This window comes from Oncorhynchus clarkii, chromosome 16 (genome assembly GCF_045791955.1).
Source record: "Oncorhynchus clarkii lewisi isolate Uvic-CL-2024 chromosome 16, UVic_Ocla_1.0, whole genome shotgun sequence".
NCBI lineage: Eukaryota > Metazoa > Chordata > Actinopteri > Salmoniformes > Salmonidae > Oncorhynchus > Oncorhynchus clarkii.
In genome coordinates this window covers 53,219,370-53,237,680 of record NC_092162.1, presented here as the reverse complement: position 1 = coordinate 53,237,680, position 18,311 = coordinate 53,219,370, and the positions used below count along the sequence as shown (strand labels likewise).

General features: G+C 50.1%; 1 protein-coding gene across 1 annotated transcript in view; it reads right to left on the bottom strand.

Annotated features, from left to right (window-relative positions):
- LOC139367347 (cadherin EGF LAG seven-pass G-type receptor 3-like) overlaps positions 1–16,899 on the bottom strand; it is a 48,171-nt gene extending 31,272 nt beyond the window's left edge. Inside the window, exons 1-6 of the mRNA XM_071105551.1 lie at positions 16,796–16,899; positions 16,256–16,536; positions 15,591–15,751; positions 11,279–15,185; positions 5,220–5,557; positions 4,713–5,001 (exon numbers count right to left, since the gene is read on the bottom strand). Coding sequence (XP_070961652.1) covers positions 4,713–5,001; positions 5,220–5,557; positions 11,279–15,185; positions 15,591–15,751; positions 16,256–16,536; positions 16,796–16,899 — 5,080 coding nt within the window. The remainder of the gene's footprint in view (positions 1–4,712; positions 5,002–5,219; positions 5,558–11,278; positions 15,186–15,590; positions 15,752–16,255; positions 16,537–16,795) is intronic.
- Between the last annotated feature and the right edge of the window lie 1,412 nt (positions 16,900–18,311).

Sequence of the window (18,311 nt, the reverse complement as noted above, 5' to 3'; positions counted from 1 at the left end):
ATGCATAGTGCTAACTGTAAAGTTTGGTGGAGGAGGAATAATGGTCTGGGGCTGTTTTTCATGGTTCGGGCTAGGCCCCTTAGTTCCAGTGAAGGGAAATCTTAACTCTACAGTATATAATGACATTCTAGACGAGTCTGTGCTTTCAACTTTGTGGCAACAGTTTGGGCATTGTTTCAGCATGACAATGCCCCCGTGCACAAAGCGAGGTCCATACAAAAATGGTTTGTCAAGATCGGTGTGGAAGAACTTGACTGGCCTGCACAAAGCCCTGACCTCAACCCCATCAAACACATTTGGGATGAATTGGAACTCCGACTGCAACCCAGGCCTAATCACCCAACATCAGTGTCCAACCTCACTAATGCTCTTGTGGCTGAATGGAAGCAAGTTCCCACAGTAATGTTCCAACATGTAGTGGAAAGCCTTCCCAGAAGAGTGGAGGTTGTTATAGCAGCAAAGGGCGACCAACTCAATATTAATGACCATCATATTGGAATGAGATATTCGACGAGCAGGTGTCCACATACTTTTGGTCATGAGTGTATTAAATGTTTCGATGAACCATAGGAATGTATAGAGGACTCATCTTCATATCTGTGACATTATAGCATCTGTGACAGCATGGGCAGCGCCATTGAGGCTACAACCCATCAGAATTCCCACCCAGTTGACTACTTTAAAATGTCTGAAGCATGGTGGAAGCACACAATGGTGCTGCCCATGCTATAACAGCCTTTTGGCCACTAGAGGCTTCTATCATTCTCTATGGGAGAAACCAACATTTCCTCAAACAATTCTCTTGCCAGCATTTCTCAAAATATGACTGTAACTGCAAGCAACCCCATTTGAGTGGGCAGTAGTCTCACTAGATGCTTCTATCATTCTCTATGGAATGAACCAACCTTTCCTCATTCTATTCCTTTGCCAGGATTTCTCAAAATATGACTGTCACTGCAGGCAAACCTATTTGTGTGGGCAGTAGTCTCTGCTCAATGCCCAGCAAATAAAACTATATCACTACAGGCAAAATTATACATATAATCAGACTCAGCAGATTGAGTAAAATACCCAGCTAGAGAGCACCAGCCAGCCTCCCTTTCAATGAGCTGGTGTAAACACAGTGTGGGCATGAACTGTCTTCACCCTGCAGACACTGCTCCTCTAGGCCCCCAGTTTAGAGGCCTGCTGAGGTCCATGGAGACATGCAGATCATGTTAGAGCTGCAGGCCTTTGTATGGCGGGCCTAATGGTGTCTCGTTGGTACAATATTTGTTCAACCAACGTCAAGGCACTACTATGGTGAATGCAGCCACTGGCATGGTTTAAAACAACCACCAAGCTTGGTGGGCGAGACTGCAGAGTGCCTTGGTCTTTTTCTCATGCGCGTATGGACACCCACGCTGACACACACACTGACTGACTGACTGTACCCCCCGGTATGATGTGCAGTGTTAAAACATGGTCAGGTTCTGTGTCTAAAAGCAAGACGACTTTAAACGACTTTCACCCCTCCTACTTCCTCCACCCACGCTGCTCACACACACACACACACACACACACACACACACACACACACACACACACACACACACACACACACACACACACACACACACCAACTTATTAATATTAAAATAAATAAACAGACATTAATAATCATGAATTATTTGTCTAGTGATACAGACAGACAGACAGACAGAGCAAACATCTAGCAACCCGAAGGTTGAGTGTTTGAAACTCATCACGGACAACTTTGTCATTGTAGCTAAATAGCAACTTTGCAAGTACTTACTTCCTTTTAGCTACGACTACTTAGCATGTTAGCTAACCCTTCCCCTAACTCTAACCCTTACCTTAACCCTTTAACCTGAATCCTAACCCTAACCTTGATCCTAACCTTAACCCCTAACCCTAACCCTTTGCCTAGCTAACATTAGCCACCTAGCTGATGTTAGAGACAACAAATTTGAATACATAACATATTATACGTTTTGCTAATTGGTAACATATTGTACAAATTGCAATTCGTAACATATTGTACGAAATGGATGATAGACATCCACAAATCAATGTATGCCATATTAAATGTAACATATCATACTAATTGGAGTCGCCCAGATTTACATTTACTATGTTATGTCTACCACTGAGTCCATGTTGCCCTGGCAAAGAACAGAAGATCCTATTCTTTTCACTTCACTGACTCTCCTATAATTGTTTGGTGTACAACTGTGCGCTCACTCAACACACTGAGGGCCCACTCAAACCGATAGGGAGCACAGTTTAAGCTTCTACATTCATATTCTCCACAGACTTACATGGAAATGGAGCAATTACTGGACAAAAGCTTTCCCTAAGATAACAAGACACTTATGCTCTTGTTATAAAAAACGACTCTACATTCTACCGGTGCTTCTCGATTCTCTTTATTCTGGACAAACGGAGCACTATTTCTGTCCTCTTCCCCCCTCTCTCTTTTCTTCTCCACACTCCCTGTCCATCCTGACTTCCCCTTCACCTCTCTTCCCCCTCTCTCTCTTTTCTTCTCCACACTTCCTGTCCATCCTGACTTCCCCTTTTCCTCTCTTCCTCCCTCATTCTCTCCATCCCTATGCCTGCACATTCTTAAAACTATCTTCCGATTGCCTGTCATCCCTATCTTTGCTTCTTATTTCCCCTGCTTCTTATTTTCTCCTCCCTTCCTCATTCTCTCTGTATCTCGAGCTAATGCATTCACACCCCTTCATTCATGGGATGTTTTATTCATCAAAGCCATCCCTTCCCCTACGGCTCCTCAACCTACCCCTCCTTCCCTCCCACACATGGTACATCCCCAGAGGCCATCTCTCTACCTCCTTCCTTCTCTACCTCCTCTGACTCCTTCACTCTCTTTTTTCTACCTCCTTCCCTCTCTCTCCATCTTTACCTCCTTCCCTGTTCTCTCTCTACATCCTTCTCTCTCTTTTTCTCTCTCTACCTCCTTACCTCCCTTTCTCTCTGTACATTAGTCCCTCTCTTTTTCTCTGCCTAGTTCTCCTCTCTCTGCCTCTGATGCTTCCCTTTCTTCTTCCTAGCTTAGCCCCTCCCACTCCCTTTAGTCCCCCTTTTCCCATGTGGCTCAGTTGGTAGAGCATGGAGCTCAGTTGGTAGAGCATGGAGCTCAGTTGGTAGAGCATGGAGCTCAGTTGGTAGAGCATGGAGCTCAGTTGGTAGAGCATGGCGCTCAGTTGGTAGAGCATGGAGCTCAGTTGGTAGAGCATGGAGCTCAGTTGGTAGAGCATGGAGCTCAGTTGGTAGAGCATGGAGCTCAGTTGGTAGAGCATGGAGCTCAGTTGGTAGAGCATGGAGCTCAGTTGGTAGAGCATGGAGCTCAGTTGGTAGAGCATGGAGCTCAGTTGGTAGAGAATGGTGCTCAGTTGGTAGAGCATGGTGCTCAGTTGGTAGAGCATGGAGCTCAGTTGGTAGAGCATGGTGCTCAGTTGGTAGAGCATGGTGCTCAGTTGGTAGAGCATGGTGCTCAGTTGGTAGAGCATGGTGCTCAGTTGGTAGAGCATGGCGCTCAGTTGGTAGAGCATGGTGCTCAGTTGGTAGAGCATGGAGCTCAGTTGGTAGAGCATGGCGCTCAGTTGGTAGAGCATGGTGCTCAGTTGGTAGAGCATGGTGCTCAGTTGGTAGAGCAAGGCGCTCAGTTGGTAGAGCATGGTGCTCAGTTGGTAGAGCATGGCGCTCAGTTGGTAGAGCATGGAGCTCAGTTGGTAGAGCATGGCGCTCAGTTGGTAGAGCATGGTGCTCAGTTGGTAGAGCATGGTGCTCAGTTGGTAGAGCATGGCGCTCAGTTGGTAGAGCATGGCGCTCAGTTGGTAGAGCATGGTGCTCAGTTGGTAGAGCATGGCGCTCAGTTGGTAGAGCATGGCGCTTGCAACATCAGGGTTGTGGGTTCCATGGGGGACCAGTAAGAAAATGTATGCACTCACTGTTATGTCGATCTGGATAAGAACATCTGCTAAATGTAAAATGCTCCATCTCTCCCTCTCTATACTCCCCCTCTTTCCTTTATCTATAAATACTCTAAGTAGTTCTCTTTTCTCCATATCTTTTATTATCTCCATGGGAATCATTCCATCTATTGCAGAATCATTATTAAATGCCTGTGTTAGTTCTATGCAGTCCATTGAAACAACACAGTGACATTTCATACAAACACAGGCAATACAGAAAATGTTCTATTCATCGTTGCGATCACTTTCTTCATTCCCCGTATCTCTCTCGCCCTCTTTCTAGTTTTCCCTCTCTCCTTTAGTCTCTAACTTCTCTCTCTGCAAGAGTTTGAACAGCGCTTAAGGCTCCTTCTCACTTCTGAAAGATAAGTGCTGGTTCACCCCAAGCTTTTTTGATCTGAAATGAAAGAGAATATGAAACACCTCTAACATATTCATGGCATCTATCCTCCATCACTTCCACCATAAGACAGTATTGCAGCTATTCCCAGGGGAAAGGAGGAGGGATCGGAAACACGTCCTTGTGAGGACATAACACTACTTTGTTTCCAGAGACTCACTCACAGGAACAAACACACACATTTTTCATAAACAGTCAGAAAACGTCACACAAAATGTCAGACACAGTGAATCAGACATAAGCATACATACACACACGCACGCACGCGCACACACACACACACACACACGCAGTGACTAAACACCTATTACCTGTGTAGTCTTCTCTGCAGATACAGGTGTAGCCTCCCTCCCTGCGAGCACACACACCTCCGTTGAGGCAGGGGTTGGAGTAACACAGGTTGATCTCCGTCTCGCAGTAGTCCCCAGTGAAGCCTGCGGGGCAACGGCAGCGCAGCCCGGCGATGGGGTGGATGGGCCGGAACAGGATGGAGGGAGAGGAGATGAAGGGAGCAGAGCTGTTGAAGCGAAGCACCGAGATGCACTTCATGTAGTTCTGACATGGCTCCCGCAGACACACGTTGTCATCGAACGGGAGCACCTGTTTTACAACACACACACACAGATAGTTTCAATTCAGTGGACGGGTTGGGAATAGAGTGAGAGTGAAAGAGAGCGAGTGTGTGTGTGTGTACGTGTGCGTCCTCTTGTAAGTGTGTGTGTTCAGTGCGTACATCTATGTATCTTGATGCGTAACCACATATGTCTAATGCTATCTGTGTTTCTGAGTTGATCTGTCTGTTCTTCCGCCTCCCGTACCTCCATCTTTGCCAAGGAGGTGAGGTGCGGACGGTTGAGGTAGAGTTGCTCTTCCAGGGCCTCTGAGGGTAAAAAGTTACCCCCGGGCAGTGCAGCGGTGAAACTGACGTTCAGGATGCCCCCTGCCTCGCCGTCCGGCTGGATGTTGAATACAAAAACATCCTCCGGAGGGATGGACAGCACCGCCGACACCCCTTCCAGGAAGTGACCCAGCAGTGGGGACAGGAAGTGCTCCTGGGACATGTTTTGGAGGCGCACCGTCACGCTGCTGCTCAACATGTCCTCTGTGATGATCAGCACTCGTAGAACGCACTGGGCCGAGATACTGTGGACTCCGTCTGAGAGAGAGGGGGAGAGAGGGAGAGGGGGATGGGAGGAGAGAGAGGGGGGTGAGGTTGCTATGTCAATCTGTAGAGATATACATATTTAGGTAGCATGAGCAGCCGTCTTACAAGTGCATAATCTTCACACACAAATAGGAAAGAAGGAGAGAGTGAGTGTCGGTGGAGCTACTGAGAGACAGGAGAGGCAGGAGAGAGTGATGGTCTGTGGAGATACTGAGAGACAGGACAGGCAGGAGAGAGTGATGGTTGGTGGAGCTACTGAGAGACAGGACAGGCAGGAGAGAGTGATGGTTGGTGGAGCTACTGAGAGACAGGACAGGCAGGAGAGAGTGATGGTTGGTGGAGCTACTGAGAGACAGGAGAAAGTGAGGGTTGGTGGAGCTACTGAGAGACAGGAGAGAGTGAGTGTCAGTGGAGCTACTGAGAGGCAGGAGAGGCAGGAGAGAGTGATGGTCTGTGGAGCTACTGAGAGACAGGAGATGCAGGAGAGAATGAGGGTTGGTGGAGCTACTGAGAGACAGGAGAGGCAGGAGAGAGTGAGGGTTGGTGGAGCTACTGAGAGACAGGAGATGCAGGAGAGAGTGGTGGTCGGTGGAGCTACTAAGAGGCAGGAGAGAGTGATGGTCTGTGGAGCTACTGAGAGACAGGAGAGGCAGGAGAGAGTGAGGGTTGGTGGAGCTACTGAGAGACAGGAGAGAGTGATGGTCGGTGGAGTTACTGAGAGGCAGGAGAGGCAGTAGAGAGTGATGGTCGGTGGATCTACTGAGAGACAGGAGAGGCAGGAGAGAGTGATGGTCGGTGGAGCTACTGAGAGTCAGGAGAGAGGGTCGGTGGAGATACTGAGAAACAGGAGAGACAGGAGAAAGTGAGGGTCGGTGGAACCACTGAGAGACAGGAGAGAGTGAGGGCCGGTGGAGCTACTGAGAGACAGGAGAGAGTGAGGGTTGGTGGAGCTACTGAGAGACAGGAGAGAGTGATGGTCTGTGGAGCTACTGAGAGACAGGAGAGAGTGAGGGTTGGTGGAGCTACTGAGAGACAGGAGAGAGTGAGGGTTGTGGAGCTACTGAGAGACAGGAGAGAGAGTGAGGGTCGTGGAGCTACTGAGAGACAGGAGAGAGTGAAGGTCGGTGGAGCTACTGAGAGACAGGAGAGAGTGAGGGTCGGTGGAGCTACTGCGAGACAGGAGAGAGTGAGGGTCGGTGGAGCTACTGAGAGACAGGAGAGAGTGAGGGTCGGTGGAGCTACTGAGAGACAGGAGAGACAGGAGAGAGTGAGGGTCGGTGGAGCTACTGAGAGACAGGAGAGAGTGATGGTCGGTGGAGCTACTGAGAGACAGGAGAGACAGGAGAGAGTGAGGGTCGGTGGAGCTACTGAGAGACAGGAGAGACAGGAGAAAGTGAGGGTCGGTGGAGCTACTGAGAGACAGGAGAGAGTGATGGTCGGTGGAGCTACTGAGAGACAGGAGAGAGTGATGGTCGGTGGAGCTACTGAGAGACAGGAGAGAGTGAAGGTCAGTGGAGCTACTGAGAGACAGGAGAGACAGGAGAGAATGAGGGTCGGTGGAGCTACTGAGAGACAGGAGAGAGTGATGGTCGGTGGAGCTACTGAGAGACAGGAGAGAGTGATGGTCGGTGGAGCTACTGAGAGACAGGAGAGAGTGAAGGTCAGTGGAGCTACTGAGAGACAGGAGAGACAGGAGAGAATGAGGGTCGGTGGAGCTACTGAGAGACAGGAGACAGAATGAGGATGTTGACATTGTGGGGGGAGTGGAGCGGTGGCAGCTGGTTTGATTACAGGATTATGAGGAGGCTGACTCCCTACTGACCTCACACACACTCGCACCACACACGCACACACACACCAGGCGCTAATAAATGAACAACCAGGGGGTCGACTAGGATTATGAGAGGAAGGCTCAAACCAAAATATGATTCTTCATGTTCAAGAAATAATATGGGGAAAAACAGTGGAGAATTTCTCTCATTGTAAAAATTTCTCTCACAAAATACAAAATAGGGAATACTGCTCAGACAAAATAACTTGCAAAAATGAATATCTAATTACTTTTGTTATTCAAATGAGACATGGATCGTAGTCAAGGAGGTAATCTTTTGTGATTTGCACCCCTTGCCTGGCTTATTTCTGGCTAGCAGCTAGATAGCTAACTCAGAAACAGGTACACACAATGAGCTACAATATAGGCTAATCCACCCAGCAGCTAGCTACATCGGTAGCAGGTAGGCTACATACAGTACAATATAACTGAGCAATCAGCAATAACTTAGGAACAGATACTGTACATACAGCACAATAATATAACCCAGCTAGCAGCTAGTAGCTAACTCACTCTGTAGCAGGTATTGTAGCTACACAACAAAACCCAGACCTAATGCATATAGCTACTGGCCCTCTGAGGCTAAGCTACCTTTCTAGCGCACATCTTTAAACTTTTATAACCCTCCCCAAAGTATAAATGGAGGTTATTTTAGCATCTTTAGCACTGAGGGGAAAACAAGTGTTTGTAAATAACACTGTGGGCTTCTTTTTGCTCCTATCCATGTTTTCGCGTCATGACTCCACACTTCAAACGGAGGAGTGGCGTTTTAGGTCTGCTGGGTTGAGAGGGGCTATTCCAGGTACACTTGGCTAATATAGTTTTACCGCCTCCTAGATATAAGCAATGCTTCCTTTCCTAAACATAGGGCTGGAAATAGCAAGCTGCCTGCTACCCACGTCAGTAGCTATGCAGTATATGCCCAAACCCTTTTAAAGAGATGGAGCCTTGCCTTTGCTCCTCTGTCACTTCAGCCAAGCCTGAACCTGCTGCGAGACGGGAACAACTTTCATTTCATGTACACACAGCTCCCTTTCCCTCTAGTCATATCAGGGGAGACTGAACAAGTGTTGGCCTTTTCAAATGGATGGAAATTGTTTTGGGCATGCAGAGTCACCTAGAAATAACAAGTGTAGGTCCCCAGGAGGGTTAAATTATGAACACACAATGTGGCACAGACTCACACACACGGAAACACACACACACACAACCATAGAAAGAAACACATCCATAGCCTGCATTCATTCCCAATCTTGCTCGTTTGAACACAGACACACACGTACACACTACAGGCAGTGGTCTGACAGATGATTTCCGTGCTCTGTTTGTTTTAAAATCCCTTCTCCCCCTGAGGTCCTAACACTCATTATTCTCAGTGCAAAGTAGAACGGAATAAGCCACACAGTCAAAGAGCTCTCTGCAGGCTTATACTGCATCTTTACAACACAGTGTCTAATCTCCCATTAAACCACATACATGGATACACACACACACACACACACACACGATCACTTTACACACACATTGGGCATCAGCATAAAAGTGCATTTTACAGACATATGCTAACAGTCTCAGTGATCTGATCTATCTGTTTTATCTTCCCAGGCGTACAGACGTATCTACCACACCACGTTTACAACTACTGTATGTATATAATGGGAAATTACTCATTTGTAGCATACACACTCCCTCACATTGACTATACTCTCCTTACGCTTGTACACACAAATACACCTGGGCACACTCACTACAGGATGCATCAGTGTGTGTTGAATAAGTAAAGGATGATCCTAAGAGAGGAGAGGAAAGAAAGAGAGAGGGGTTATTGGACCCTGCTGTCTGTTGTGGTTAAATTACAGAGGGATTATATTATTATTATTTATTTTTTGTACTTTTACCCCTTTTTCTCCCCAATTTCGTGGAATCCAATTGGTAGCTACAGTCTTGTCCCATCGCTGCAACTCCCATATGAACTCAGGAGAGGGGAAGGTCGAGAGCCATGCGTCCTCCGAAACACGACCCTGCCAAGCCGCACTGTTCTTGACACACTGCTTGCTTAACCCGGAAGCCAGCCGCACCTATGTGTTGGAGGAAACACTGTGCAACTGGCGACCGAGTCAGCTTGCAAGCACCCGGCCCACCACAAGGAGTCGCCAGAGTGCAATGGGACAAGGACATCCCAGTGGGCCAAACCCTACCCTAACCCGGATAACGCTGGGCCAATTGTGCGCCGCCCCATGGGTCTCCTGGTTACGGCCGGCTGTGACACAGCCTGGGATCGAACTCATGTCTGTAGTGACGGATTAGACCTCTGCGCCACTTGGGCTGCCAACAGAGGGATTATTTAACAGCTGGAGCAGGAAGAAAAGGATCTCTTTACGAACACTGTAAACTGTGCCAAACTATCTGGCCATCCCTTACATGACCAGTCAAGAACACAGTTATGTTGGACGGTAAACGTTTACAACACGTTTTATAGAAAGTGCCAATCAAATCTCTATTATTTGCCTTTCATGTTTAAATATCTCTGTCTACACCCATATGTACTGTATAGACACACACAAACACAGATACACACCTAAGCACACAGATTCACACACACACACACAAAAGAGGGGAAGTGGTGGTGGTGTGTGTTGGTGTCCCAGGGGAAGGAGACAGACAGATAGACAGAAACAGATATCAGATGAGTCCTGCTGTCCTGTTGGGATCTTAGACCGACTGGCTATATTACATCTTAATCCCCACTCTCCAGTGTTAGACAAGAGCACGAGTCAAAGCCAAGCAAGCGAGAGAGAACCAGAGACAGCCACAGCCCCAGAGAGAGAGAGAGAGAGAGAGAGAGAGACCATGAGAGACAGAGAGAGAGAGCAAAAAGAGAGTGATACAGAGAGCCCATGAGAGACAGATAGAGAGCGAGAGACAGAGAGCATGAGAGAGAGAGCGTGAGAGCCAGAGAGAGAGAGAGAATGTGAAGGGAGGGGAGGAGAGGGGAGGGAAGCCAGACAGACACAGACAGCAGCATATACAATGAATCTGACAGACTTGCTCTCAGACTGACTGTATTTCATTATAATCTCATAACATTCCAGCCCTGGAGGAGAGGAGTGGGCAGAGAGAGGCTGAGAAAGGCTGAGAAAGGCTGAGAGAGGCTGAGAGAGGCAGAGAGAGGCAGAGAGAGGCAGAGAGAGGCAGAGAGAGGCTGAGAGAGGCAGAGAGGCAGAGAGAGGCAGAGAGAGGCTGAGAGAGGCAGAGAGAGGCTGAGAGAGGCTGAGAAAGGCTGAGAAAGGCTGAGTGTGGGAGAGACGGAGGGAGGGCGAAATGGAGGGAGGGAAACGATGAACAGAGACTCCTACTGCAGAGGGAAAATTGAAAGGGGCAGGGAGAGAGGGAGAAAGAGAGACACACAAACACACACGCACATACAATCACGCACACATACACAGACAAACAAACAAACACAGATAGACAAACAAACACACACTCGTATATATATTGGAATAAAAGCTCTGTAAATAGGCCAGCTCACACAAAAAACACTGCCTATATAAAACCTATTTATTAACAAACTAGAAATGCATGACTGTTGTACAGTAAAATAAATCATAAACCATCGTTACCAGGCAGTTTATCATACCATGCCACATATCGCCTCTTTCATTTATCTCAATACAAATACATAAATCATGGAACAAGAGCCTAAGTATTTGAAATGCCCCTTTACCGCTCAGTCATTCAAGTTTTCTGACCAGCCCTTCCCCCACACTCTTTCTGTCCCACACACACACACAAACCACACACTCTTTCACACACAAATCTCTCTGACCCCGTCCCTCTCTACACATCCAGGCACACTCTCTCTCTCTCTCTCTCTGTCTCACCTGTGACAGTGATGAGCATGGGGGCCACCAAGGCTCTGTTGTTGTCCAGCTTGCGGCTCAGCCGGATCTCCCCGCTGCTGTGGTTGAGAAGCAGCAGGTGCAGCTCGTTGCCCCGTTCGATAGTGTAGTAGAGGCGGTCGCTCACGTCCGGGTCGTGGGCCGGCACCCGTCCGATCCCCCCACTGGGGAAACTGTTGGAACGGTTGGACACAAAGTTGTTGAAGATAATCTGGAAGTCCTGGAGCTGGGGCCGGTTGTCGTTCTGGTCCACCAGCCGGATGCGCACCGTGGCCCGGCTCACCAGGGGGGCTGAGGTGGCCTGGACCACGATCACATACTCTGAGCGGGCTTCATAGTCCAGGTCGATGAGGGAGGTGAGCTCCCCAGAGAATATGTCCATCTGGAAGATCTCAGGGATGTTGCCTTCTACGATCTGGTACATGATCTGGGCGTTGGCCCCCTCGTCTGGGTCTGTGGCTGTAATCTGGGCCACCACTGACCCCACAGCACTGTTCTCCTTCACTAGAACCTCAAAGTCATCCGCTGGGAACACGGGTGCGTTGTCGTTGACGTCGAGAACTGTCACCTGGATGTGGACGGGCGTCCGCTGTGGAGGCACACCACGGTCCACTGCGTACGCCGTCAGCTCATAGAAGGGAACGCTCTCGCGGTCCAGACGACGGACTGTGCGTACAATGCCCGATGTGGGCTCGATGGTGAAGTCCCCGTCGCCGTCCTCCCCATTCTGGAAGGTGTACTGGACGCGGCCGTTGGCGTGGGCATCTCGGTCCGTTGCGGATATCTGTAGGACACTAGTGAAGGGTGGCGCGTCTTCACTGACGGTGCCCTGGTACCTGGGGCTGAGGAACTGTGGTGCGTTGTCATTCACATCGTTCACATTCACCTCTACGTAGGTGGTGTCAGACTTCTGTGGGATGCCGTTGTCCCGGGCGGTGATGGCTAGAGTGTAGGTCATCTGGTCTTCGTAGTCCAGCTCGGCCTGCAGGGTGATGGCTCCGCTGGACGGGTCGATGCGGAACTGGGGGATGTTGTCCTCCAAGAAGTAGGTGATGCGAGCGTTCTCACCGACGTCATCATCCGTGGCACTGATGACCACGACCGTGCTGCCCGGCGGCCGGTCCTCATTCACAGACACTGAGTAGTGAGCACTCTGGAATACAGGCCGGTGCGTGTTGGCGTCCGTGATGTTGACGTGGACCTGGCACGTGTCGTGTAGTGTGCGATCTGAGGCGGTCACCGTCAGAACGTAGCGCCGTTCCTGTTTGTAGTCGAGTGGCAGTGCTAGAGAGACCAGCCCCGACCCTCCGGCTGTGCTTATGGCAAAGCGGTTACGCGTGTTGCCCCCCGTGATCTGATAGGTGACCGCACTGTTGACATCACGATCGACCGCGGTCACAACGACCACACTGGTGCCCACGGCCGCGTCCTCATTAAGCCTCACAAAGTACTCTTTCTGCAGGAACTCTGGCCTGTTGTCATTGACGTCCATCACTGTTATGGTCACGCTGGCTGTGGCAGAGAGAGGTGGGACGCCATAGTCTCTGGCATCCACCCCAAAGAAGAAGTGTTCCACAGACTCCCGGTCCAGAGCCGAGCTGACCGTCACCCAGCCGGTGGCAGAGTTGATGGCGAAGGGCATGTCAGGGCTAGTGCCAGTCAGCCTGTACTCCAGACGGGCATTGTCCCCAGAGTCAGTGTCGATGGCCTGGATGTGGAGGATGGAGCTGCCCACGGGGGAGCTCTCCAGCACTGACGCCTGGAACGGTGTGGATACGAAGATGGGAGGGTTGTCGTTGACGTCGGTCACCTGGACGCTGATGATACCTGTGTTATTGGAGAGGGGCGGCCGACCGTTGTCCTGGGCTCGTACCCTCAGAGTGTACTCCCTCTCTGCCTCGAAGTCCAGAGGGGCAACTACCTGGATCTCCCCCGTCACACTGTCGATGGAGAACTGGCCCCGGCTGTTCCCACTGATGATGTTGTAGTGGACGGCCGCGTTGCTATCCTTATCATGGTCCGTAGCGCTCACCCTCAAGATCTCCGAGTGGGGCCGGATGTCCTCCCTGACCGCCACCACATAGCGCTTCTCGCTGAACTGGGGCACGTTGTCATTCTCATCCAGCACTGTGATGAAGACCTTAACGGTGGCTGAGCGCGGCCCGGGCTCCTTTCCCTGGTCACTGGCCTCCACGTGGAGGGTGTAACGCTCGTTGGTCTCCCTGTCGACTGCCCCCCGCGTAGTGATCAGCCCTGAGCGGGGATCGATCTCGAAAGCGGCGCGGGAGGTGGCTGCGGTGTCTCCTATGAAGCGGTAGCGGATGTTGGCATTGGACGGGGCATCTAGGTCAGTGGCTCGGAGCTGCAGGATGGGGTAACCCTCTTCCACGTTCTCCCGGATGGTCTCCCGGTACTCTACATGCTCAAAAATGGGCGAGTGGTCATTGCGGTCGGCCACGGTGATGGCCACCATGGTGGTGCCAGAGAGGCGTGGAGAGCCATGGTCTGACGCTGTGACCCGGAAGTAATGCAGATCCATGTGCTCCCTGTCCAGCACCTGGGAGGTGGTGATGAGGCCTGTGTCGGGGTCAATGTGGAAGTAGTCAGTTGATCTGCTGTTCATTAGAGGGGCCATGGTGTAGCTGAGCATGCCTGCGTCACCTGAGTCTGGGTCTGTGGCTGAAATGGCTATGACTGAGGTACCTGGGGGCTGGTTTTCTGGTACCTGCACCTGGAAGTTATACAGGGAGAAGTGAGGGTGTCTGTTGGCAGCACGGCGAGCGCGTCCCACCACCAAAACCTCTTTCTCTCTGTCCCCCTCACCTCTATCTTTCACTATGTGTCTTTCCAGGCTTCTCTCTCCACTGGAACTGTGCCTTTCCTCCTCTTCTTCCCACTCTCCCTGTGTGCTTTCATCCCCCTGCCACTCTTTGTTCCCCTGTCCTCCTGACCCACTCTGTGCCTGTGTGTGCCTGGCCCTCTCCTGACCGTTTCCTCCCTCTCCCTCTCCCTCTCCCTCTCCAGTTTCATCTGTTTGGGCTGTGGCTCTCTTTGTTATTCCTTCTGACTCCCACTTCTCCACTTCCTCCCTCCACAGCTCTCTGGCCTGTCCCTCCCCCACCTGTAATTCTCCTTCCCCAGACCCCTCTTCAACCTCGACAACCATATGCCTCTCTTGCAGACTGACACCTTCTTGTTGTAATGGCACCAGTTTACTGGATTTTAATTGCATGCGCGAGCCCCCCTGTACAGTGGTTAAGCTGTCGACAGCACACGCAGCGTGAAGGCACTCTTCCGGGAACGACCCCTGCTGTGTCTGTGAGCACGGTCCACTCAGATCCCCCGACACCTGTCTACTATCGGCATCGTTACTTTCGTCATTCGTTAGAACATTCTCCTCTTTGTTCTCCTCGTTGCTATTGTTGTTGTGGTTCTGGTTGTCGTGGTTCTGGTTGTCAATTCTTAAGTTGTTATTGTTATTGACGTTGTGAACACTCCCGAAAAAGATTGGCTGAAAGTGTTGAGCCAAATCTGCGTGTTTACTTTGGGAATCCTGTGTAAAGGTTTTCATGGGAGCTGTCCACAGCGCCTGTGGTGCTGAACTCATGTGCTGAGAACGGGTAGTGTGGTGGGGGCTAGCTCGTGGCCGGGAATGTGAATCTGAGTCATCATCCCGTTTAGTCAGGTTGAGCTCGATGGAGAATGATAAAGGGGTTGTGGTAACGATATCCCTGTGAGTAACACCAGACTTAATTGCACGGGCGTGTGCCGAGAATGATATAGTGAAAACGGTGATGGAAGACATTACAGGCGTGACGAGAGCTGACTCACTGTGAGCTGGCTCAGACTGAGGGTGAGGATTAGTGGCTCGAACAGACAATTCTGCTGCCTGTATGTCATCATGGAATAAGGAAAACGAGTTTGTAGAGCTAAGTGAATTTATGTTTTCATTAGCGGTATGCCTACCGTTAGATAGAAAACAGAGACTATGCGTAATATTTGTGGTGGGGGAAAATTGGACGTCGACATTACTCCCTGCTATGCTCCCCCTAGGTCCAATAACGTTGGCTGAAGGTCCTCCCCCCACATCCATCTGCTGCAAACCACAATACCCCGTTACGGGGAGAGACCCCCAGGGTAACCCCTTGCTCTCTACACGGGATTGAGAGGTCTGTTCTCGGCCTGACACCACTGATAATTTATGTGGAGAAGCAGCCCGCACTTTAGGCTTGGCTGCTAGATAAACAGAGGCAAAATCATCATCCGGATCATTTGCGTTTACGTGATTTTTTACTTGTGCCTTCTCTCCGTCCATCCTCTGACCCACACCCATGGGATGCCCAGGACTGTGCATGCCAGGCGTGTCTCGGGTACTCAGGTAACAACCTGTGAGGGCCATCCGCCCTTCAATAATCTCGGGCGACTGGTAACATCTGGCCGCGCTGCCTACGGCGGCTGAGGTGAGATAGCATGTGTAGGGCCCTTGCGCCCCACTTCTCACTGTTCTCCCAATGATCATAGTCAACGAACGATTGCAACCAATGCTTGTGAGATCGATAGCATTGTGACTGCCCAATTGAGAACAATCCCAGGTGGCCACCTCGCCGGAGTTCAAAACATTATCGCCCAAATGAGAGTGAGGGCCCCATGTCAGCTGTCCAGTTGGTTGCTTAGCTATATATATGTGCTGTGTTGGAGAAAGTGGCTGGTGGAGAGGCTTTCTACACCTTTCAGAAGCTGCTCTCACGTCCCTAGCTGTCTCGAACGCCTCGCTCTCAGGTCCCCGGTGGTGGCCGCGCACAAAGACTCTCCTGGTGTTGGGTTTGGAGAGCAGCAGACAGGATGGTAACCGCGCGCACACTCTAGTCCTTTGTACAAACCGCATTTTGCCATTTTGAACAGGGGAAGAGAAAACAGGTGAAACAACGCCCCTCTCCTCACTGCTGCTCCTGCTCATACCTGCAGGGTCGGGAAGCATGTCTCCATTCCACGCCCCTGTCGCCCCCCATTCTTCCGTGCACAAGGGTCCAAAAGGGTCCCCGTGCCATATAAAAAGACTCCACACTGGGCATTCTGGTCCCGATGGGAACCGCTGTAACGTCCACCTGGGGCGAATCACCGAGCCGCTGTTGCTCGCCAAGACCCCAGCTTCCCCGGGATGGCTAGGTGTCTCAGGGCAGGGTCCCGGGCTCCAGCGGCAGGGCCCTGCTGCCTTCCCCGGGATAACTTCTAACAAAGGGCTGAGGAACAGGTGGAGAAGAAGTGGCGAGAGCAGGCAGGAACCCAGTAGCAGTGCAGCCATTAGTCTGGTAAGATCCTTTCTCCTCTCCCCCTTTCTCCCTCTCACCCCTCTCTCTTTCTCTCTCCCTCGCTCTCTATCTTCGAGTGCGTCTCTTCCTCTCTTCCGTCGCCGGCTAGGTCGCCAGCTCCAGCGGCACCGCTCGACACCTTCCCCCGCGCTCCCCCGTCTCTCCTTGGGCCCGGGAAGTTGTCATTTACTCGCTGTGTTCGGTAGAACTCGGGCTGTCGGCGTCAGGGGTGCAGCATCTCTCCCTTTCATTCATATCCAACATGGCTCTCAGCAGACCCCGTGGTACTACCATCCTCGCGTTACACTCTCCTCCTCTCAACACCCCTCCCCCTCGCTGCTCTCTTCCTCCGCCTCTCTCTCTCTCGACTCACAGAAATAGGAGAGAATGGTTTATTCCAGCGCGCAGGGCTGTTACGCCACCCGTAGCCGCCATATACACAACTGGAAGGCGACTCTATATCTTACAATCATCTTTTAATAAACCCATCTCAATAAATGACCTTATAGCCTTATAGCCTATATCAGGACCTAATAGCCATGTAGCATATGAAACCAAATGCCATTTTGGTGATAATTAGAAATATTTGGGCTTTATTAAATATGAAAGTGTAACAGAGAGTACTGCACATTATGTTTATTATTGCACATGTTCTGTCACACGTAACCTAATACATTATAAAGACAGTCAGGCCTATGTTATGTACCAAATGAGTTGGCTGAATTGAGCCTCTCCATTACGTCATGCTCTGCCTAAACGTCAATGAGTAATTTACAGTAGCCTAGCTATTCATTGCTTTTCTTTCGATATAATCATCACCCTTCACTTATTATTTTAGTTAAACATGAATTTACATGGATATGACCAAATATATGTAATTGTATTTGCAAAGTGGATAAAAAGTAGTTTATATGAAAATATCACTTTTATTCCCAATTTAATCACACAATTCATTCTGCTGGTGAATTATACAACCTATAAAATGACATCCCCACATTTCGGAAATGGCTGAGGGTGGGAAGGTGTGTCTGGCAGCCTTGGCTTGTAATCGTCGGATGTGCTGTGGCACAAAATTGATATGTTAGGAAAACCAATCTGTGTTTCTCTCAGTCTGGCTGGCTGCCTGTCGCCGCTGTCACGGTTGGAGCGGATCCACACATTTTGAAATATTCATACTCCAACCACAATAATATTGTGGACAAAAAAACGCCAACCCCCTCGCTCTATGCATTTGCTCTCTCCTGATATCCGAGCCGAGCTGATAACAGTCAGATAGTAGCCGCGAGGAGGCGAGTGTCTGGCCGTTTAGGCAGGCAGCCCTGTTGGGTGTCATTGCTCGATCGCCTTGCTCGCACACCAACAATATTTGCTGTGAAAAGTAGGTTATGCTGGCGAGCCGCCCTCTCGGTGATTAGGACGGATAGGCCTACATGTTATTACGCGCAAAGCAGGCTAGCCAAAGTGGCACTTGTGATATCATAGTGAACTAGTGTGAGGAAGAAAATGCCGTTTACCAGGTTACATTAAAACTGGATATCATTCCATGATATTCCTAGATTTAATATAAATAATGTCTCTGGATAAACACACTTTTGTATGAATGGAAAGTTATTGAAATGTGAAGCGCCGCCAAAGCGGGGTGCTGTTTAACTCTAGCCGTCCATAGTCTCAATGGTGACTCCCTGTTTAAATAAAGGTGAAATATA